General features: G+C 39.1%; 1 protein-coding gene across 1 annotated transcript; it reads left to right on the forward strand.

Moving 5' to 3' along the window:
- Positions 1-8,002: 8,002 nt before the first annotated feature.
- LOC102983683 (60S acidic ribosomal protein P1-like) lies at positions 8,003-8,305 on the forward strand. Its single transcript, XM_055087527.1, has one exon. The coding sequence runs from the start codon at positions 8,003-8,005 to the stop codon at positions 8,303-8,305; it is 303 nt and encodes a 100-aa protein (XP_054943502.1).
- The last annotated feature ends 16,662 nt before the right edge of the window (positions 8,306-24,967 follow it).

Genomic DNA, 24,967 nt, shown 5'->3' on the forward strand with positions numbered 1-24,967 from the left:
ATGGAAATAAAAACAAAAATAAACAAATGGGACCTAATGAAACTTAAAAGCTTTTGCACAGCAAAGGAAACCATAAAGAAGATGAAAAGACAACTCTCAGAATGGGAGAAATTATTTGTAAATGAAGCAACTGACAAAGGATTATTCTTCAAAATTTATAAGCAGCTCATGCAGCTCAATATCAAAAAAACAAACAACCCAATCCATAAATGGGCAGAAGACCTAAATAGACATTTCTCCAATGAAGATGTACAGATTGCCAACAAACACATGAAAGAATGCTCAACATAATTTATCATTAGAGAAGTGCAAATCAAAACTACAATGAGATATCGTCTCACACTGGTGAGAATGGCCATCATCAAAAAATCTACAAACAATAAATGCTGGAGATGGTGTGGAGAAAAGGGAACCCTCTTGCTCTGTTGGTGGGAATGTAAATTGATATAGCCACTATGGAGAACAGTATGCAGGTTCCTTCAAAAACTAAAAATAGAACTACCATACGCCCCAGCAATCCCACTATTGGGCATATACACTGAGAAAACCATAATTCCAAGAGTCATGTACCACAATGTTCATTGCAGCCCTATTTACAATAGCCAGGACATGGAAGCAACCTAAGTGTCCATCAACAGATGAATGGATAAAGAAGATGTGTCACATATATACAATGGAATATTTCTCAGCCATAAAAAGAAATGAAATTGAGTCATTTGTAGTGAGGTGGATGGACCTAGAGTCTGTCGTACCGAGTGAAGTAAGTCAGAAAAAGAAAAACAAATACTGTATGCTAACACATATATATGGAATCTAAAAAACAAACAACAAAAAATGGTCATGAGGAACCTAGGGGCAAGACGGGAATAAAGATGCCGACCTACTAGAGAATGTACTTGAGAATACGGCGAGGGGGAAGGGTAAGCTGGGACAAAGTGAGAGAATGGCATGGACATATATACACTACCAAACGTAAAATAGATAGCTAGTGGGAAGCAGCCGCATGGCACAGGGAGATCAGCTCGGTGCTTTGTGACCACCTAGAGGGGTGGGATAGGGAGGGTGGGAGGGAGGGAGACGCAAGAGGGAAGAGATATGCAAACATATGTATATGTATAACTGATTCACTTTGTTATAAAGCAGAAACTAACACACCATTGTAAAGCAATTATACTCCAATAAAGATGTTAAAAATATATATATATTTCATTTATAATTATACAGATATAATTATGTCCTAATTTTTGGCAATAATGAAAAACTAATGGTAGGTATTATTATAAATATCTAATGTGAAAAAAGATTGAAATTAGACAAAATTTAATAAATACATTTAAACTGAAATTATTGAGGAAGGAACTGTTTTAAACATGTAAATTTTACAGGAAGTTTAGATTAGCCATTTTAACTGATGCCATTGTTTTCCAAAGATCCTGGATAGTCTTCCTTGGGAGCCATTTGCCACCTGAGCTGTGTCGGTTATAATTGTAAGAATGGATCTTCCACATGCCTGTTCCTTCAGGAGCAACCAGATGATGCCCGGATAGACATTTTTCCACCCAGAGAGAGAAAATGGTCTTCTTTCCAATTTTTGGTCGCTGCTGCTTTTCTCTGTTGACAGGTGTTGCTTGTTGTTTATCGTCCCTCCACTTGCCCTCTGCTCGGCCCTACCCCCCCTTCCCATCACCATCACCTACTTTCTCTGCTTTTCCTTTTCCCTTTGTTCTTCTGTCTTCAATTGTTTCTCCTGCTCTTCTTGGCTTTCACCCCACAAATGTAATATTTTGTGAACTTCACCAGCTTGCCATAGCAAATCTTTCTTTTTTATTGATGAAGCAAATGAGAAGAAATCCTTGTTTGAGCTTTCATTCTTTGCAGACACTTTCATTGTTTTCAGGATTTAAGGGAAGTTTCCTGCTCTCAAAGGTTTTTGTTGTATCTTCATTTGAGATCAAAGCTATTTTGATGTGATGAGTTTGAGTTGTATCCACTTGGCTAAACTAGAATTACATTTCCCAGAATTTTCTTTCCTGCAGATTCTTAGTTAGCATAGTCCACAGGAAGCATTTGCACAGGAAGCCAGAATTGAAAGATGGATCTTAGTCCTTTACATTCAGGAGGTCAGCGCAGGGCCTCCGGCACTGTTGTCTTATCTGCTGGTTTGTGCGTTGGCAGAAAGCAGCAACTGGGCTGACAGCATCTGCAGCTTCTGCTAAAGCTTCTCTGAATCCTAGGCCAGGTGCAGTGAAGGGAACTAGCTTCTCCTGAAGGATGCCCCACTCATGGAAGCTGGGAGCTTGGAGGTAGTGGCAGGATGAACTATGTACCTTCACTGTCCTAACTCAGGGCTCTATCAGCTTCTCAGCCATATGTCAGGTACCTTGATCCCCACCCATTTCCCTCTGTCCATTACACTGATGGTATCGTACCTATTGGATTAACTGAGCAGGAAACAGTGATAACCCTAGACACATGAGTGTGACAACTGTGTGCCAGCCGGTGAGAAATAAATCCTACAGAAATTCAGTGAAATTTCTGGAAGTTAGTCTTCCAAAATGAATTACAAGTTGCTGTGTCTGGCTCTCCCTACCATTAAGAAAGAGACATAATGCCACTAGACATCTTTGGATTTTGAAGGCAACATACTTGGCATTTGAAGGTGCCACTCCAACCCATTTACAGAGCAACACAAAAAGCTGCCAGTTTTAGGGGGGCCCAGAACAGAAGAAGGCTTTGCAGCAGTCCCAGGCTACTGTGTAAGCTGCAATGCCGTTTGGACTGTATGGCCCTAGAGATCTGAAAGTGGTAGGAAGGGATGTAGTATGTGGCCTTTGACAGTTCCCTACAGGTGAATTACAGCACAAAGTATTCAGATTTTGTAAAAAAAAAAAAAGAAAGAAAGAAAGAAAAATAAGCTATGCCTTCTTCAGTAGAAAGTTACTACCACTGTCCTTTTGAAAACCATATTCTCACTTGCCACTGAACCTTAATAGAGGCTGAACCCTTGAACATGGGCCACCAGGTTACTATGTGACGTGAGTGTTTATCTTGGCTTTTATGTCCTACTAAGCCCTAAAGATAGGCACACACAGCAGTACTCCATCATTATATGAAAGTGGTGTACAAGATCCAACTTGATCAGGTCCTGAAAATACAAAGAAGGTGCATGAGTAAGTGGCACAGATGCTCATGACCAATATTTCTGTCACAAAGCCTCCTCCTTCTCCACCTTAAGGGGAGTTTCCTATGATTAGCTAATTGCGGAAGTAAGAGTTGGGGCTTGGGTTGAAGGTGGTTCTGCATGATAGGCTGGCTGTACCTGACAAGCAGACAACTACAGCAGCTCCAATCTGAGGTACCTTGAAAGACAGTGGTGAAGAAAATCCTCTCAGTGCACAGAACTCTGAGCAATACAGCTGGCTGTTCATTCTACCTGGAAAGGAAGATTGCCAGAAATGTGCATCCATACTACCTCATCCACAGCAGCTAAGGATTTGGCTGAATTGTCAGGCAGTTGGAAAGAACATAACGAAAATTTGGTAATATGGAGACCTCTATGAATGTGTACAAGATGTGAAGATATGTATCTACATGGTCACCAAAGAGAAACCTCAGTGGACGAGGATATTAATAAGTGGTGTATAAGATGACCCATCATATGTACAAGAGTCAGCCTCTTTCCTCAATCATCCCTGCATTTGACCAATAGGCTCCTGAAAAAGTACTAATGGAAGCAAGGATGGAAGTTATACATAGCCACAGCAGCATGGATTTCCCTCACTTACGGTGATCTGATTACAGCCACTGAATGCCCAATCTGACAGCAGCACAGACCAACATGGAGTCTCCAATATGGCACCATTCATTTGGGGGTGGGAGGGAAGGGAACAGAATCAGCCAGGCTTGCAGGATCTTAGTTCCCCAACCAGGGATCAAACCAGGCCCCAGCAGTGGAATCGCAGAGTCCTAACCACTGGACGGCCAGGAAATTCCCTAGTGATAGATTAACTGCATAAAACCACCCCTGTCATGGAAGGTATAGTGCTTTGTTCTCACTGGAGTAAACACTTGCACTGTATATAAATTTGTTTCCTTCCCCACAATTCTTATGCCAAAACTATCATCTTCTAACATACGAAATATCTTATTCTCAGCATTGTTCTAACCAAGAAACTCATTTTACAGCCTATGAAATCTGTTGATGGGTTTATGACCATTGAATTCACTGGTTTTTCCATTTTCCCTGTCATCATGAAATGGAAGGCTGAACAAATAGTGGAATAGACTTTTGAAGACTTAATTATGGTACCAGCTAGGTGGCCACACCTTGCAGAACTGCTGTGACCTCTGGAATGGGGTAATACCCTCATTCAGAGACAAGTATATGATACTGTTTCTCCTCTAGGCAGGATTTAGGGCTCTGGGACTCAAGCAGTATACAAGGAAGTGGCTGCTCTAATGATTACCACTAGTGATCACTAATGAAATGTTTGCTTCCTGTTCTTGTACTCTGAGCTCTGTTGGTCTAGGGGAAGTTACCAAGGGGGGAAGGCTTCTACCAGTGGGACACAGCAGTAGTTCCATTAAACTGGAAATGAGACTGTCACCACACCTCTTTTATACTTCTTAAATCAAAGAATCAACAGGTAACAGATAACATGACTGATCCTAAAATCAAGGGGAAATTGAGTTACTACTATGCAGTGCGGGGAGAGAATAGTATGTCTGGGGTGTAGATTTCCTGAGATGACTCCTTTTACCTCCAAGGAGATAAAAAAAAAAAACAAAATAAAAAGCAATAGTCCAATACAAGCAGGACTGCATAGGGCATAGAATCTTTGGGAATGAATACTAGTTAACATTATAGCTCAATATTTAAGTTACTTTATATCAAAGAGGAAATGTGATTCAGTTAGAAGAGAAATGAAAATTATTGCGAGATAAAGGATTTTATATCTTTATAGGGGGGATGTTAGTGTGTTTCCAGTTGTATAAAGGATAGTTGTTTTATGTTAGGTGGAAGTAAGTTTCTCCTATTGTCTTTACTTAGAAGTTAAGTGTGGTTTAAAAAGGTGTATTTGGATGGCAAGTTAACCAAGGTTAAACTATGGTGGATTCGTATTATGCCAATTTAATTAAGCTGAAACTTCAGTACTTAGAAGTCCCTTCCCTGCATAGTTCATAGTTAACATGGGCCACAAGGAACATCTTGCACAAGATTTGGAAGGTGGAAATGAAAGAGCAAACATATTCCTCAAGCAGTTGGTGCAGGGAACAAGACACTGCTGCATCTCACACACATCACCGCTTATCTACTGATTTGCACCATTGGCAGGAGGCTGCATGGGCGGGTCCTCAACATTTCCAGCTCCTGCTGGATCTTCTGATTCAGCTTCTCTCACTTCTGAGCCAAGTGCATGTTTAGCTCCCAGGAGAAGGGCTTTGGTTTCTCTTGCAAAATGGTCCCCTCCTAGAAGCTGGAAGTTTGGAGGCCAAGAGACACTGACAGGAGTTCCCGTCCTTGTGGTTTCTGGCTTAGCTTCACAAGCTCTGGCTTTTCCTTGCTTTTCCCACTTCACGTTCATACACCCCTCCCGACTGCTTGCCATATGAACTTCAGAATCCAGTGCCAGACACAGAAACAACAGCTCTCACAATTATTTTATAAGATCAAATCCCTACAATAAATCTTTTATTTTATATGTTTAATTTCCTAGTGTCCCAACTTCTCTGATTGATACTCCTGAATGCCAAAAGCCTGGTTGCCAGATAATCAGAGTGTTTCCTTATATGTACAGCACTCTGAAAGGCTTTAGAAAAGATGGGAGAGATTTTTTTTTCTTTTTTTTGGCCGCCCTGCACAGCTTGTGGGATCTCAGTTCTCCAACCAGGGACTGAACCCCGGGCCACGGCAGTGATATCAGGGGGCAAAGTGGGGGAGGGATAAATTGGGAGATTGGGATTGACATATACTCTACACTATATATACATATACTTATACTATATATGTATATATACATATACATATACTATATTGACACTACTACATATAAAATAGGTAACTAATAAGGTCGTACTGTACAGCACAGGGAACTTTGCTCAATATTCTGTAATGGCCTATATGGGAAAGAATCTAAAAAAGAGTGGATATATGTATATGTGTAACGGATTCACTTTGCTGTACAGCAGAAAGTAACACAACATTGTAAATCAACTACCGTATACTCTAATAAAAAAAAAAGTTCAACATTCCTAAAAAATATGGATAATTAGTTCATCTATATACTTTTATTCTGGTATTATCCTTTGGTTATTTTATTAATATGCTTTAAATATCCACCTAAAATCTACATTTCTTAAAGGCCAGAAATGTATTTTATTCTTTCAAAAAATCCACTAAGATAAATAAATATTTGGGTACATAATAAAAAAAGGAAAAAAAAAAGAAAAGATGGGGTAAATGGGAGACAAGGCCCTTGGTTTCAAAGTTTCGAGAAATTAAAGACAAACTTTTCGCAATGATTCCTGATTTTGAACTATGTCAAATAACAATAGTCTCTTGCAGTAATTTTAATGCCATTTTCTTAGTTGAAGGAGGTGGGCTGGATCTGCAAGTGACCCAAGAATATGCCCAGGAAATTACTTTTAAAAAAATATTCACCACCTGGGACTTCCCTGGTGGTCCAGTAGTTAAGACTCTGTGCTTCCACTGCAGGGGGCATGGGGCACAGGTTCAATCCCTGGTCAGAGAACTAAGATCCTGCATGCCACGTGGGCAAAAAAAAAAAGAATATTCACCATCTGAGATTGCATTGTCATTATATGCCTTTTCTCTTTAAAAATTAAGTGCAGAAAAATAAAATCAAGCAGTTTTAGGAAGCTAGTAGTTTGATTTACAATGATGGAGTACTTTCACCCCATAATATACCTTTAAGCCTATTCCAGAAAAGGAACACTTAAGAGTAATCAAAGATTGGTTGAAAATTAAACCTCAAGCTCTGTTCAGGCTAATAAAGACAAGATGGCAAGAATTAGGCAACAGTTCTACAGGAAAGAGAGTATTTCTCCACTGAAAGATGGATCTCCGTGTCTGGGACGCCAGGCTTATTTTCATATGTTGGACGACACTTCCCAAACTGTCTCAGCATACACTATTGACTGTCATGGTGGTTACGTTTCATCCAAAGAAAACTGCATCAAAGACCATCTGTCTTATTTGATAATTCTGCATGTCTTTTAGCAAATTGTCATTTTTATTTCTTAAAAGAAAAATCCAAGTGAATTCTGTGTACAAGCTCATCATCTGGTGTACAGATCTGCTAAACCTGAGTTTAACTAAAATTTAGCATGTATTTCCTTTAATATAATGTGAATCTGCACCATAAATAAATTAAGGTAGATCAACATCCCAATTCAAATTTTTCACTAAAAGCAAAGGCTTAAACGTTTTAGATGACTGTAAAATCATCATAATGGTGCAAAGTACCACAAGTTTTAGTTCTTGAAGGCAAAAGCAAAATTGATAAATATTTACCCCTCATATTTTTATTTTCCTTCTTTCTAGGAATGAAATTTTATACTCAGTAGGTTTTATATTTCTGGTTATTTCAGTCAATTTCTCTCTGCTTTCAAGGCTTATTTGAATAACTTGAAATTATACAAAGATGCTGTTTCCATGTGTGCGCAATGAGGTCATGGTTACTGATACTTCTGTCACAGGTTCTATATGTCAAAATTACGGTATGGCTGGCAGCTCACAGTGAAATACGAATTCCCTGCTATTCCAGAGGCCATTCTCCTAAGGAACATGCATTACTATCAAGGAGGTTGTCTTAGTCTGTTCTGACTGCTGTAACAGAATACCACAGACTACCCTTTCCTCAGCTGCCGCTAAGGCTCTCTGTTCCTCCGAGGAAGGTAAGGCCACGTTGGGGTGAGGCCCTCACTTCATCTGGCGACTAGCACCGCACCCAGCAGCCCTCGCCCAGCCCTCACCCGCACCATGGCCTCCGTCTCCGAGCTCACCTGCATCTACTCGGCCCTCATCCTGCACGACGATGAGGTGACAGTCACAGAGGATAAGATCAATGCCCTCATTAAAGCAACGGGTATAAATGCTGCACCTTTCTGGGCAGGCTTGTTTGCAACGGCTCTGGCCAATGTCAACATCGGGAGCCTCATCTGCAATGTCAGGACTGGTGGACCTGACCCAGCGGCTGGTGCTGCACCAGCAGGAGGTCCTGCCCCCTTCACCACTGCTGCCCCAGCTAAAAATGATAAGGAGAGATCCATACGTGAAATGTGAAGTTTTAAAATCCCTTTTGGAAAAGAGAAAAACGAATTGAAAGAAGTCAAAATATTTATGCAGCAAAACAACTTGGTATATTGCTACAAATTCAAATAAAATGTGTCAAATCCTTAAAAAAAGAAGAAAAAAAAGAATACCATAGACTGGGTGGTTTACAAGCAACAGAAATTTATTTCTGATAGTTCTGGAGGCTGAGAAGTCCACGACCAAGTCACCAATAGATTCAGTGTCTGACGAGGACTCACCTCCGTGTTCACAGACAGCTGCATTATTGCTGTGTTCTCACACGACAGAAGTAGGGGAAGGGAGCTCTCTAGGGTACCTTTTCTACGGGCCCTTATTCCATTCATGAGGGCGCCACCTTCATTACCTAATCACCTCCCAGTAGCCCCACCTCCTAATACCATCACACTCAGGGTTAGGCTTCAACATGTGAATTTGGGGGGCCCGCAAACTAACCTGTGCTATAGAGCACAGGTAGAGTAAAAGAAGAAGAAGCTGGAGTTACATTGTGCCTGAGGCCCAGGAAAGAGAAAGGAAAGTTTAATGTCATAGACTTCAACTTACCTCTTGTTTTTCCCAGCTGAAGGTCACGATCACATATCACAGTCCAGCTTCCCAATAACACTCTCCCACTAAGTATATAAACATTACGTGAGTCTATTCCTGGAAATACTCAGAGGAATACACTTCTCAATCTCCCACACATTCAATTACTTTCTGATTGTTTATGAGAAGCTTTTTCCAAACCAAGAGTTCCCACATGTTCCCTATAAGACTTCTCTCTGTCCAGCAAGACCTTAAAAAGTATAGACTCCCTAAATAAAGTCTTAAATAAGGTGATTCTTCCTGTGTTCGGTATTCTTGTGTCATTACTGTAACTATATAGCAAATTTGAGTTTATAAATTACTTGTATGTATGTTATCTTCTTTGGTATTTTCAAGGATCCTTTAGTCAAAGTAGATTTATATTTTCCCTATTTCTAAATGCAAAAACAAACTAGCTATAGCTAAAGTCACAATTGAAACATAGCCAGATACTCTAATTCCTAGTCCAGTGTTCTTCCTGCTACCATGCTGCTTTTAACAGGAGGATCCTCTTAAACTATCTTCCATAAATGACAATCAAACTGAAGTTTTCACAGGCACAAGACAGATACCACAGTGCGAATCTGCAGCACTAGGAAAATTTTCACAACCTATTCAAACTCAGGACCTCTAAACATTTCGCAAATAGTAAATTCAGAAGACTCCTCTGAGACAGGAATTTCACCTAACTTCTATTTTGTGGGAAAAAATAAGCCAAAGCTTAAAATGGTGTAATAAGTTCCAGGAAATCAAATAGTAAAGAAATAAACCCAATAATTCTTCACCCAGGACTGACACTAGTTCAGGGTTAATCAATATATTGTCTGTGAGGGATTTCCCTGGTGGTCCAGTGGTTAAGACTCCCTGCTTCCACTGCAGGGGGCACAGGTACCATCTCTGGTTAGGGAACTAAGATCCTGCAAGCTGCATGGTGCAGCAAAAAAAAAAAGATACTGTCTGTGAGCTACCCGTATCAGAAATACCTGGGATGTGTGCGAAGATAACCAGCTCCTGGGCCCCAACACAGATCTATTGAATCAGCATAGGGGCCTTGGAATCTGCATGTTGACACACTTCTCAGGCTATTCGTACGTACACTACTGTTTGAGAATCACTTCACCGACGAAGTTTTGTTCCCATGAGACAAAAAAGAAGCTCTAAAGTAATACTAAGACTATGAGAGATTCAGAGATCTGTCCAGAAATCCATTCACTATTAGGATGCAATGTGAACTATACATACCTAAAGTGAGGTCAATTAGAAACAAAGGAGTTAGTTTATGTCACTGAATAAGTGTGTTCACATGATAACATCTGATTTAATAGTATCTTGTTTTATTCATCTGTGCAAATAATACTTGAGTATTCATGAAATGTGAGGATTAACTCAATGACAGTAATAAATGTGTTGATATAAGCAACTAGAGGGTAATGAAAGAAAGGATTATAGGAAAAAACTCATGAATATCATTTCCCGTCCTTGAGAATGATGTTTGTTGTCTGCATTTCAATTAACAGCAGTTACTCAAGCAGAGAAATAATAGTACTGGCTCTCAAAACTGCCAGCAGTTTGAATAACTCATCATATTTTATGATAAATATGTCATACTGTCTACAAAGCTCTTACTTTGATTGGGAATCCGGCAGCAGGAGCCGTCTCAACCTGCCTGGTTCTGTAAATCTTTGTCCCGATGAGTAGATAATTAGCAAGAATATTGCAACCCTGTGAGAACTACAGTTTCACCAGCTGATCTTAGCAGAGAAAAACATATATTATTACCTCTCTTTTAATAGTGGCTGTGATTAATCTTAATAAAATATATGGCTAGTAATTTCAACAGCACATAAATCCCTGAAATTATTTCTTGCTAGGAATAAAAGGATTTTAGATTAAGAGCTCTTAATTTAAACTTGTAATTTGGGTTTAAACTATTCATTATAAAAATCAAGCCAGGGGCTTCCCTGGTGGCGCAGTGGTTGAGAGTCCGCCTGCCGATGCAGGGCACACGGGTTCGTGCTCCGGTCCAGGAAGATCCCACATGCCGCGGAGCGGCTGGGCCCGTGAGCCATGGCCGCTGAGCCTGCGCGTCCGGAGCCTGTGCTCCGCAACGGGAGAGGCCACAACAGTGAGAGGCCCGCGTACCGCAGCAACAGCAACAACAAAAAAAAGTCAGGCCAAAGCTGAGAGAAATTATCAAGGGTCTAGGGAAAACAGATCCCGCTTTCATGATCAAACTCTTTTTTTTTTCCCCTCAAATGAAAAACCGAGTTCCTACTCTTTCCCTTTTTACTTTCTACCTCTAGATCTAGGAAAACAAACACCTCTGTCTTGCCCCTGACAGTAAATTTGAAAAGCAGCTGTGGTTTGTGAGATATATTTTGAGCAGTCAGAAAGTACTTTTGGAAGTTGAATAATTTCTTTTGAAAAACTCAAAATTATTTTCCTTTTTTTTTCCCACTCTATGCCACTACATTAAATTGTGAAGAGTCAAGTTACTCTTTTAAAAGTGTCTGTGTTACCTGAACTCTATCTACGTTTCTTTTTACTGAACACCAAGGATAGAAGCTAGTAAACCCTTTCTCTATGGAACAAGTCCTCTGGTTTATTGTCCTCTCTAGAAGCCCAGCTGCTGCCACAGAAAGGAGAGGACACTGGAGTTCGCTTTGGTTTTTGACTCCTACTAATCTGATGAATTGGCTTGCTACCCAAGGAATAGACATCCGTTATTCTAGCAGTTTATGTGAGGAGAAACTGGCACATGCTATTAGAATCTTCAGTTACAAAAGTGCTAGGAAGATCACCTCCTCTGCAGCAAGTCACTCTACATATCTGTCCTCTTCTGAAGCATGAGAGAACCTGTTAGGATACGATGCAAATCCATGGGGGAGAGAGATCTTAGATCCCATAACCTGAATTCTTCTACAGTGTTGCATTGTGAAATACACAGTAATGAATGTGTTTCCTGTTAAACCAAACTTATCTTTTTCTTTTTATTACTTACATTTTATGGTAACATCATAAGCATCTCTAGAGAAAAAAAAAGTTGCAGTGGATATAAATGGAAGCTGGCATCAGCTCAGGTTTCTACAAAAGCACATGAACTACCTGCATAATCTGATCAATCAAGAAAACCCTGTTTGTTGGGTATTTCAAACAAGGGCTTTAACAAAAAAAGCTCTGATATGCAGCTGCTTTTTGACAACAGCCATGAATCACTGATAGAAAAGCATGAGACATAGTCGGCAGGCTTAATTATATGTCATTACCCCAAATAATGGCAACCTTTTAGGTATGAATTAAACCTTGAGTGGCGGAGACTTGCATCATTCTGGAAGGTTAGTCAATCCAATGATTTTAAAAATCCGTAGACAAAACATGCCGGGCTTGTCCATTTAGGAGGAGTTGCAAGTTTCTTTGTATTCACTTTTAGAGGCTTTTGGGGGGAAGAAAGAGTCATTCTTTTTTGAACGTAGAAGAAAAGCTTTTCCAAAGGTAGGAGACAATATTTACAATGAGAGAGAATAGAGATATCACCAGAAATGGCTCAGAGCCATGTAATCAAAGCCTGGAATGAGAACTAAGGAGCCATTTAATCCAACCACCTGACTGCAGTCAGGACTTTCTCCAGGTATTTTTCTAAGGTAGGACTCAGTTCACTCCCCGGTGTTAGGACCCCAGTTGCTCACCTTCCCCCCAGGATTTCTGTTTTGAAGCCATGGCATAATGCACCTGTGAAGGAAAACTGGTCCAGCTCCAAGAAAGCTGGTACCAAACTTCTCTTCCCTTTCTCTCCCAGCATAGTTCAATCACAAGAGGAAATAAAAACCTAGTGCTAATGACTTGTAAAGATATTGACAACTTTAGAGAGTTGTTGATTGTGGGAACATATCTGGCTGCAAAACTTATGAGGGACCAGGTACTACTCAGTCCTCACCAGAAATCACAAATGGGTAGCTTCACAAACTAGACTTGACCCCAGCAAACACCTTTAGTTTGACCCACTTCGGGTTTTTATTTTAATTTTATTTTTAATCCGAATTTCAAATAAAAATTCAGATTTACAGGCTTCACATTTCAGGTTTCAGTTTCCTGAGCCAGCATTCCTTCAGGGCCCCAAACCCAGATGCTGAGTGATCTCCATCCAACTCTGTAAGGTGGGGCAGGAGGTCTCCAGTTTGCCACCATCTTGGACCCAGCCCCACTTAGAGCATTGACATTACTCAGCAAGCTTCAGTAATTTGTAAGTACTTTGTATGAGGACCGATTTATAGCATCTTAAGTAGATTTTTCTTTTATTTTAATCATTCATGTTTCTTGAAAAATAGATTTTACAATACCTCATAAATTTATTCCTGTTTTCTCACAGTCCTCAGACATAGAAAGTTCTCATCTAACATTACATAACTTCCTTCAGTAGACTTGGTATTTTCTGTCTCTTGAGATGTGGAAAATGACTACCCATTACCAAAATATTTCATTTTTTGTAAATCCAAAAAACTTTTATTGAGTCAGTTTTAAGTAAGGACACATCCTCTTCTGAGACCTGCTATTTTCTCAACGTAAGCCAGGCTAATCCTTTGCTGTGGGAAAAGAGCCAATGAGGAATTGAAAGAATTTAGGAACATCAAGAGTAGCCCACTTTCCTGCTCAACCACCGCCAGGCCTCCCTAGTCTGTCCCATCCCTCCCAGGTCTGGTATAAAAAGAGAAAACACATGGACAGAACGATAACTTCATCATCACCGAGACACATTGAATGTCTCCCTAAAGCTCAAATGAAACTGCTTTCCCAGCTCCCACTTTTCTGTCATTGGGGAAAATATGGAACATGGAATCCTTAAGTCATTCTGTCTAAATGGGATAAATCTGGACTCAGCACAGAATTGTTTCATTATATTTATATTATAGTAACATTGAAATTGGCAGGGAGGAAGGGACAGGGCAATAGATGAGCTGTCCTCAGGTCTCTTTAGTCATGTGAACCAAAGTGTAGCTTTCTCTCCTCCAGCTGAAACAGTGTTGTTGTTATTTTAGCCTTTTCTCCCTGGACTATTTCTTTCTTTTTTTTTTTTTTTTTTTTTTTTGGTTTAACATCTTTATTGGAGTATAACTGCTTTACAGTGTTGTGCTAGTTTCTGCTTATAACAAAGTGAATCAGCTATACATATACATATATCCCCATATCCCCTCCCTCTTGTGTCTCCCTCTCACCCTCCCTATGTTATACATATACATATATCCCCATGTCTCCTCCCTCTTGCATCTCCCTCCAGTCCTCCCTGTCCCACCCCTCTAGGTGGTCACAAAGCACCAAGTTGATCTCCCTGTGCTATGCAGCTGCTTCCCACTAGCTATCTATTTTAAATTTGGCAGTGTATATATGTCAATGCCACTCTCTCACTTTGTCCCAGCTTACCCTTCCCCCTCCCCGTGTCCTCAAGTCCATTCTCTATGTCTGCGTCTTTATTCCTCTCCTGCCCTTAGGTTCACCAGAACCATTTCTTTTTTAGACTCCATATATATGTGTTAGCATACTGTATTTGTTTTTCTCTTTCTGACTTACTTCACTCTGTATGACAGACTCTAGGTCCATCCACCTCACTACAAATAACTCAATTTCATTTCTTTTTATGGTCGAGTAATATTCCATTGTATATATGTGCCACATCTTCTTTATCCATTCACCTGTCAATGGACACACGTTGCTTCCATGTCCTGGCTATTGTAAATAGTGCTGCCATGAATATTGTGGTACACATCTCTTTTTGAATTGTGGTTTTCTCAGGGTATATGCCCAGTAGTGGGATTGCTGCGTCACATGGTAGTTCTATTTGTAGTTTTTTAAGGAACCTCCTTACTGTTTTCCATAGTGGCTGTATCAACTTACATTCTCACCAACAGTGCAAGAGGGTTCCCTTTTCTCCACACCCTCTCCAGCATTTATTGTTTGCAGATTTTTTGATGATGGCCATTCTGACTGGTGTGAGGTGGTACGTCATTGTGGTTTTGATTTGCAGCTCATGCAGCTCAATATCAAAAAAAACCAACCCAATCCAAAAATGGGTGGAAGACCTAAATAGACATTTCTCCAAAGAAGATATACAGATTGCCAACAAACACATGAAATGATGTTCAACATCACTAATCATTAGAGGAATGCAAATCCCTGGACTATTTCTTGCCTTTGATTATTCTTATTGGATCGTCACATGGTAGTTCTATTTGTAGTTTTTTAAGGAACCTCCTTACTGTTTTCCATAGTGGCTGTATCAACTTACATTCTCACCAACAGTGCAAGAGGGTTCCCTTTTCTCCACACCCTCTCCAGCATTTATTGTTTGCAGATTTTTTGATGATGGCCATTCTGACTGGTGTGAGGTGGTACGTCATTGTGGTTTTGATTTGCAGCTCATGCAGCTCAATATCAAAAAAAACCAACCCAATCCAAAAATGGGTGGAAGACCTAAATAGACATTTCTCCAAAGAAGATATACAGATTGCCAACAAACACATGAAATGATGTTCAACATCACTAATCATTAGAGGAATGCAAATCCCTGGACTATTTCTTGCCTTTGATTATTCTTATTGGATTTCTCCAGTCACTCGCAACTCTCACACTGTACCGGTTTTCCTAATGACTAGCATAAACTTCCTCTGCACCCTTCTAAAAAGGTTTCTTTTCTCTGTTGCAATTATATTAAAGAGAACTGGTTTTTTTTATAATATGCATGTTCATATATTTTAAAATTACACATACTCATTCATTCATTTCCTTTTTTTTTTTTTTTTTTTGTGGTATGCGGGCCTCCCTCTGTTGCGGCCTCTCCCGTTGCGGAGCACAGGCTCCGGACGCGCAGGCCCACTGGCCATGGCTCACGGGCCCAGCCGCTCCGCGGCACGTGGGATCCTCCCAGACCGGGGCGCGAACCCGGTTCCCCTGCATCGTCAGGCGGACGCGCAACCACTGCGCCACCAGGGAAGCCCCATATTTTTTTTTTTAAATTACATATATTCATTCATGTACTAGTCCTTTCTCCAGTATAAATAACTGTAATTTATATAAGTATTTCTGATGAAACAGATTTTCTCATATTTGAATGTACCTATATTTGTTTTCTCTTTATATCTCATTCAAGTTCTCTAAATCTCACTTAAGCTGTTAAACCCAAAACTGGGCTATAATAAATGTATAATAAAGGACTTACCTACACTGAATATAGCTGCCCCTCAGTATCCACAGGGGGTTGGTTCCAGGACTCTTGCAGATACCGAAACCCAAAATGGCTTTTGGATTTTCATAATATAAAATTCCCTTCCTTCTGCCTTGAACATGTAATATTGATTATTATGTCTTAATTACTTGTGCATCTGTAAGCTGTCAGTTTGCCTTATATCCCCACCAACTCCTTTTATTAATGTTTGTATGTGTGATTGCTATATTGTGATGTAGTTATCTATTTATAGTTTTTGTCCTCACCTCTACTTCCACCTCCCATTAGATTGAGCTCCCACAAAGTGTGAAGTATATGTCATATTGATTTGGTATCTCTATTCACAAGTACAATGCTTGGCAAGAGAAAATGCAGTATAGATAATACAGTAAATGGTTAACTGATCTTGTTGGGCTAGGACCTTAGAATTTGACAGAATTGCATAAGATCTAAATTTGTTTGTGCAAAACAAACAAAATAAACAACAAAAAAGCACTTATAAAGCAATTTTTTTTTTTTTTTTTTTGCCACGCCATGTGGCATGTGAGATCTTAGTTCCCTGACCAGGGATTGAACCCATGCCCCTGCAGTGAAAGTGTGGAGTCTTAACCACTGGACCGCCGGGGAAGTACCAAAACAATTCTTCTAAAATAGGAGATATAGATAAATAGATAGGTAGATAGATAGATAGATAAATTATGATATAAATAGGGTAAATTTTGAAAGGACATAAAAATCAAGACACTAGGGCTTCCCTGGTGGCGCAGTGGTTGAGAGTCTGCCTGCTGATGCAGGGGACACGGGTTCGTGCCCCGGTCTGGGAAGATCCCACATGCCGCGGAGCGGCTGGACCCGTGAGCCACCACAAGAGTGAGAGGGCCCCGTACCCCAAAAAAAAAAAAAAAAAAAAAAAAAAAAAAAAAATCAAGACCCTAGATTTTGTTCCATCTACCATTAGGTTAGTCTAACTCATTACTTCTTGAGAATTGTTTTCATCCTAAGATACTACCTATGTCTCCCTTTTATTTACCTACAAGAAGAAAAACACAAATATAATAAGAAGAAAAATTGAGAGTGAAGAGGGACAATAAAGAGAAAAAAAAGGAAATCAGGCTGATAATAAGGTTTACAATTCCATTAAGTGTTGGAAAGTGTTTTCATGAGACACCACACATGTGAAAGGCATTTATAATTTTATTTGGGGAGACAGCTATGCACCTAAAATATTCCTCTAGCCTTCTTAGCTTATTGATAACTGTGCCTTGAAGAGTCAACTGCAAATATTCACCAGAGTCTTTTTTTCTTTTTCTTTCATAAAGGAAAACAATTACTTTGTAGAGATACATTGTGTTGTTGCAAACTCATATCATTTATTGTTTATTGCTTTGTTTTGAGTGATTGCAAACTAATAAACCTTTGTACTACAAGTTTAATCTACTCTACTAAAATATAATCTTACAAGATAGGTACCTCAAAAGGTGATTCTTTACAAGAGTGTTGACCACATTATTTCTCCAAATAGGGGAGCTTTTTGGAAATATTTAAATTGTGATTTTACGTATAAAATGGAAGATTTATTGCACAGTTTTCAAAAACACACGTGTATAGTAAATTTGGCTTTTTTGTCCCTTTATTTTATCACAGATTAAAGGGCTTGGCAATTTCTAATAAATTCTGAGAGACTAACCTCTATTTTATGACAAGCTTGCAGAGAGCATCAAAAAATTGATTGGACTTCTAAAACTTCCTTATTTTCACATGCTACAATCCCTTTAAATGGAAATATTTACTTTCCTAGACTGGGATTGAAGAGCACTGCTTTTCTTTTTTTTTTTTTTTTTTGTAAGATGTTTAATCAGGTGGAGACAATCTAAATCAGATGTATGTTAAAGTACAAAATACACTAGGTGGCATTGGAAATAGACCATAGAAGCTCTCTGCTCATAAAATGGTTCTTATATACTTAGGGATGTTAAATCAACTTTAGAACAAAGACATGTAAAGTGATCACTCTTTTGTGTTGAGGTTCTCTTTTATTAATTTCCAGATTTATGTAGCGACTGTTGGATATAAATGTCCAATGAAGCTAACAATAAAATAATAACGTTTGAATAAAGAACCAATTCTTAGTAGACCCTTGGCACCGCATCTCCCCAACCATACCTTTATGAAAACTCCCATTCATAAGCATAGGGTGTTAACGGCAAGCCGTTAAAAACGATATTATGGGATTCAGGTTGGGCAGTGAAGAGAGGACTTTCAAAGATTAGGTGCTGCTCTGACTCCAACGTTTTAGAAATACTTTCAAAAGAATGGATAAACATAGATATTCTTTAGGTTGGTTAGGTTTCAAGGGGCCACTGAATGTACTTTGATTTTTTTAAACTTAGGAATGACAATGTAATAATAGTACCCTGTCCTAAAGAGTTTACTTCTCATCTCAATCTGATGAATATGACCAACAGAGGGCGGGTGGGGTAGGGAGAGAGGCATTAAATCACCTTAGAATGAATAATTTAAAGGTACTTTAGATATACTCCAGAAATTTAATTTGAGGTCTTGCCCACTACAAGCCGTGCTTTATAAAATATTCCTTCGTATATGCCAAACCTTAGAATAACTCTTGTAGAAACCATAAATATGGTGCAGATAAACAGTGGCCGTCTTACATAATGAGGTGTCCTTGCCAAATGGCAGCAGAAGACAAGATGCTTGCCTCCCACTAAGCAACATATTCCAGGCCTCGCAAGCCTGCAATACCATCATTCAGGGAGTGGCTGGCTCCCGGCAGAAGCGAAGGTTCCCGCTGGGCTACCACAGGGGAGAGCATTGCAGCCCTTCACGGCAAAGGGATAGCCATCTATCTTGCTGCCTTGTGCTCATATCATCTATTAGCATGTGTTAGCACGAAGGGCAAGGAGTCTGCCATCATTTCCATGCTTAGCGCAGTGCATCACATCTAACACTTGCTTGATAAGTGTTTGTTGAATTCCTTTTTAATCTCCAGATGAGTTTACAAAGTTATCTTTTTCATGAACATAGTGAAAGTTACACAGAAATAGCACTTTCTTCTAGGAAGTGTCAGTCTGATTCATTTGATATATATCAACAAAGGACAAAGAGCAAGCAGTCAGACTGAAAGTTAAAAGTATTAATAACACTTTTTTGGGCTACTGAGAAGGGTAAGTGTTTAAGTGGAGAGATAGCACAAGGAGTTAGAGGAATTATCAGCCTCTGTTAAGCACACTTCTTGAAGGAGGTGAGAGTTCATAGGACAAAACTTAGTTACTAATGATGCCTCATTTCGTAGCTTCATTCTTCTTGAGGTGGATAACCTTGGGTAAATTATGTAATCTCTTCGTGCCTCAATTCTTTCTGAAACTGAGATAAAATACCATCTGTCTTTGGGGTTGTTAATAGATACTGAATTAACTTTGTAAAGTGTTTAGAACGGTGCCTGACACTCATATGAAGTGCTATAGTGTTTGTTAAATAACTAAGTAAAATACATAAAGCCCTAACCCCAGGAATAAAGCAACAGTATATGATACCAGAAAAAGGTGGGGAATGGAGTTGACCCCACAAAAACAAGCAGTCCTGAGACCTTTTATAAAGTTTATTTTTTCCTAAAAACTTAAGCTGTTTCGCATTGGCATTGACAGTATCCAAATTCTGTTTTAATAGTCATGTTCAGTGTGTTGCATTTTATATTATCCTTTTTCATCTACCTTTCAAAAGTAAGAATTATTAAGGCAGCCAATAACAGTTTTTCAGAAAACAAAATTGGAAGAAAAAAATAAGGAAAGAAAGTTGTCCATAATCATGTTCCTCTTGGCCATCTTTTCTTCCTACTTAATTTAGCCCAAATTTCTGAGTAGCTCTCTGAGCCTTAGCCCTTAAGATCTAATGGCTGTAGCTATAGCTCTTCTGAAGAGTGAGAGGTGAGTGGCACTTGTATACTTTCTTATACTACGATATGTGTTGAACATCAATTATCAATGAGCTATTTCTCAAGTAGCATATTTGCTACTTAACAATTCAGAGAATGTGAGACCTGAGACATTTAAAGGCATCTAGGTAAACCTCAGCTCGGGCTTTTGTATACACCGTTGAGAAGGACTTCAGGATGCTGTTTCTGACATATACTTGACCCTTCTGTCACTAATCTTCTTTGAAACATTTGGTTTTCACTGCTGTGTTTTAGTTTCTATAGCTAAGCTTGAGAAGAACAAAGTCTATTTTTTATTATGGAGACCCAAATAAATTAGTTGAGATAATCCAAGTTTGGTGTTAGAAAAGACATACTGCATAAACCCAAGGGATTGTAATTTTTAAATTTTTTAGATGATCTAGATGCTATCTACTTTAAGTGATGAAATTCAACATATAAATTCAATCTGACAACTATTTATTGAGCACTTATTTGTTGTAAAGCACCACATTAAAAACAATGAAACTAAAGAGAGAGGAGTTGAATAAGTCCTCTGCCCTCAAAGAACTTGTAGTCTGATGGCAGAAGACAACATACAAGCACCTGACTATAATACAAACTGAACAAGTGCTATAACAAAGGCACAGCTGATCGTTAAGAAGTGCAGAGGTAGCAGTTACTCAGTAAAGTTGAGAACATATGGGAAAGAGTAAAGGAAGAAGTATCACTGGATCCGGCCTTGAAATATAAGATTGAAATTCCTATTTGTATTATTTTCATATTATAATTCACATAGAAATTGAAGGAGGGGTCAAGTACCTACTATAGCATTAAATATTTATATGTGTACTTGGTTTTAGAGTAGATCAGCATGCTTCCTCCTATCAGCAGGTGCTATTAAGAGCAATCTGAATATATCAGCTCCCTTAGGGTTGGTATTTAGATCTACCATGTTGATTATTTTGATAGACATCTCTGTTGAAATGTTTTTCAGAGCTTTTCTATTTCTAGACTATATAAAGACATTATTAGCCTCCATCTTTCCAAATTAATGAAAATGTGAAAAATTATACCCTTTCTCACTGTAGTATTTTTTCTTTCTTCCAGTTTCTTTTATGAAATTGTTCAGGCTTTCATTTAAGCGCGTGAAAGCCTGGTCTATATGATGGATAGCTCCATCTCTTGTCATCTGTTGAAAGCTTGCCACTTGTTCTGGACATAGCTTTCCTGGGCAAAAGCAGATGTGGTATCTTAGGGGTTCTACCACTTCTTTCTACCCCCCTCTCTGTCATTCTGGGAGCCTCATTTTTGTTTCCTTCTTACAGGGGGCCATTTTCCATTGTAATGTAAATTCCTCCTAAGAGGTGCACCCCCTCGCCTTCCCATAGCTGTTTGTATGTTAGTTTGTGACTAGCACACGCCAAAAGGTCTTCAAGAAACACTAAATGAAATCTCTGATTTGGGGTCAGTATGGAAAACATTGGTCAGCAAGTACTTCCTGGCATCCTTCAATGAACACCGCCGACATTTGATGAGCCCAGGTATCAGTGGATGCAGGTATTACACTCCTGTAGGTTTTTCCCCTCCCTTTCTTTCTTGCAGCTTCTCTATTCGCCAACACAGGGTATTAACGCAGTGTGATTTGCACCCACAGCCTGCACCCCAGGCAAAGCAGCTGACTCTAGAGTCCACAGCCCTTCACTCTGCTTGCTGCCTGTGCAAAGTGGGTTTCCTCCCCAGGGCCTTCCTCCAGAGGAGATCCTACTCTGACTAGAGTCAGCGTCTTTAAATGGAAAGACAGGAACACAAGCCTCAAAGTCTCATGTTGGCTAACAAAGAACAACAATGAGAAACAAGTCTTATAAGCAGGACTATTTCTTGGTTGTTTCATAAATATTTTCCCACTTTCCTTTATCTACTTCTCTAAATAAGAACTAAAAAGGGTGCTTAATACACCCTCTGAGAGAAGGCACATTGACACTGGCTGTGTAGCTGGGGAGGGAAAATCATAATGTGACAGGTCATGTATTTCATAAGCCTATAGCAGGACCACAGTGGCTCAGGCCCTCTTGCTTCTGATATCCTTGTGGTTGTTAATTAGGGAAATATTACAGATTACAAGAGAACATTCTCCTTGTCTTCTATAGTAACCTCAGCCATCTTTCTTCTGGAGACCAGAAATTCTTAAAAAATCATCGTTAAATAGTAACAAGGGAAATATTAATAGTGTCTGTGATTTGCCTAATGGATAATTTTTCTCTCTGCAGTCCGGGTAAAGGACAGTTATGTGAGATCTGGTATGTGTTGCTTTGAAAATACCTTTTTCAGAAGGAAGCCAGGCAAAATGTTCAACTTTTTCAGACTCTAGGGGAAATGGAACTAACTGAAATGTAATTCATGTCCCATCCATGTATGGATTTGGGGGCTGCAGAGAAAGTGAGGGCAAGAGATGTGTATTTGGCGCAGACCACGTGGCCCTGTGCCCTTTGTGTGTCTGTGTTAGCAGAAATTTTCACAGCCACAAAAAATATCTCTGTGGCCAAACAGCTACAAACTGTCTGGTCTATTTAAGAAAAATCCATGACTTTGTAAGACAAAGTTTTTCTTAAACAAGAGTGTGTATGAAGCTCCCAAGACCATTTAATTTCCATGTTGCAAATTAACAGCAAAATGCCTAAAGGAAAAACCAACTGCTCAAATAAATCAAGTCAGGAAGTTGCCTCGGAAAGCAGTCTTCCTAAAACAGGGTGCATTTTTTAGGATTGACAGCTTTCCTCAGGGAGATTTCAGCACTGAAAGCCTGTAATTCCTGAGCAGTGCTCCAAACAGATCAACTTTCCTTTTATTACTTTGTTTTGAATTTTTCTGAGGTGGCACTGAAAATATTTTTAACATCTCTTTGTGCCCATCAGGGTTTTATTCATCTTCTGGGTTAACCTGAGACAGTGCTGCCGAATTTATGCTGTGCATTACCCAGACTGAACCACCAACTGCCTGATGGCTCGCTTATTTCCATGTGGCAGCCAGACTGCCAACGTTCTTGATGATTCATTTGTACTGGTTTGCAGGATCCAGAGAGAGAAGTGCCTGTGAAGACAGGGCAGTCAGCTGTTTCTTTAATCGCAGCTTTGTCAAAGCTCAACTGCAGCCTTAGAAAGGCCATTAGAGTTTCTCATCAGTTTCTTCATCAGCAAAATAGGAATCACCCTAATATTACGGTACTTAATTTGGTTTTCTTTTATGAAGTGCTTTGACGATAAGAGTTGCATTTATTTTGCTTAGCAATTTAAAATAACAGGGTCAGAAGTGTGACACATCCTGTACTTGGTGACACTTCCTTCATTTTCTTGCTCCACCTACTCCTTTGCTTACACGTTCAAGTTCATTCCACCTCCTCTTTGTGACTATCTCCAGTCGAATATACTTTTGGTATTTTAGCTCAAGATTTTTATTATTGAAATAAACAAGATAGATTTTTAAAAGTTTGTTCTAGTCATCTGCCACTAGGTAGATTTTTATTTCAATCATTTGGGAAAGCTGGTTGCATCTTTGATAATTCCATCCAACTATTAGAAATCAAATAAGAAAGCTTAATAAGTAAACAATTTTGAAAATCCAGGAGTCAAAACAGCAAAACAAGCTTTTTCGATATTATTTAGAAGAGTCATTAGAATTCAGCTAACTCCTGGGATGTCTCATCTTTTTTTAGGGATTGAGATAATAACATGCCCAGGAAATAAAGTTATAAGTGCTTACTTTTATTCCCAAAGCTCATTTAAATTCTGCTTTAGACATAATTGTATATCGTTTATATTGTAATATGTGTGTGCTCTATTTAGCTCAAAAAATTTTTTTGAATGTGAATAATGTGTGGAATATGTGAAATGAAAGTTGTATGTTTTATCCTTACATATTTTTTTTATGTTCATGAGTCAAAACAACAAATTTTAGCCATAAACTTCATTAGAAGAAAATATGAAAAATATTATCATGATTGGCCTCAAAGATGACTCTAAGAGATGATTCAAAATAGAATTTAAAAGCAGGGTAGGAGAGTTTGATTTATATTAATATTTTGGCCTGAGTCTTGCAATATTCTCAGCGCGTTGGCTGATATCACACTCATTTTTTACTGACTTAAAAACTTTTGCAATTATACTTTCTTCATTTTTTAGTAAAATGTATTTTGCTTACTAAAATTTAGAGCCTGAATGTTCTTTCAGTTATTGTAAGTGAATATCCCACTATGATGGTTAATTTTATATGTCACCTTGGCTAGGCTATGGTACCCAGATGTTTGGTCTAACATCAGTCTAGATGTTGCTGTGTAGGTCGTTTTTTGATGTGATTAACATTTAAATCAGTATACTTTAAGTAAAGCAGATTACTTTTCCTAAGATGGTGGTTCTCATCCAATCAGTTGAAGGCCTTAAGAGAAAAAGACTCAGGTCCCCGAGGAAAGAAGGAAGTGATGTCTTCAGACTGCCCTTGGATTCATGACTGCCATATCAGTTCTCTCCTGGGTCCCTAGCCTGCCAGTTTGCCCTGCAGATTTCAGATTTGCCAGCCTACACAATGACATAAGCCAATTTCTTAAAATAAATCTCTCTCTTTATATATACAGCCTATCGTTTCTGTTTTTCTGGAGAACCCAGACTAATTCCCCTACTTTTTTTATCATTATTATTTTAGCTTGAATTTATTTCTTGGCCTTTATAAATTCCTCTGTATACCTTTTTGCGTGATGCTGACTGAATCCACCAATTGTCAAGGAACGCGGACACAGGAGAATGAGGGAAGAGCAAAACAAAGCGTTGAGGAAATGAAGTGGAACTGTGATCATGCCCTAGCTGTGTTTATACAAGGGCATTTCATGCACTGCCATCCAAAAGGGAAAGGAAAAAGTGAATTTGACATACTCAGGCAG

The sequence above is a fragment of the Physeter macrocephalus genome, chromosome 10 (genome assembly GCF_002837175.3).
Source record: "Physeter macrocephalus isolate SW-GA chromosome 10, ASM283717v5, whole genome shotgun sequence".
Lineage (NCBI taxonomy): Eukaryota > Metazoa > Chordata > Mammalia > Artiodactyla > Physeteridae > Physeter > Physeter macrocephalus.

Excerpts from the sequence above, each read along its gene's own strand:
- LOC102983683 (XM_055087527.1), top strand. The coding sequence starts at position 8,003 with ATGGCCTCCGTCTCCGAGCTCACCTGCATCTACTCGGCCCTCATCCTG.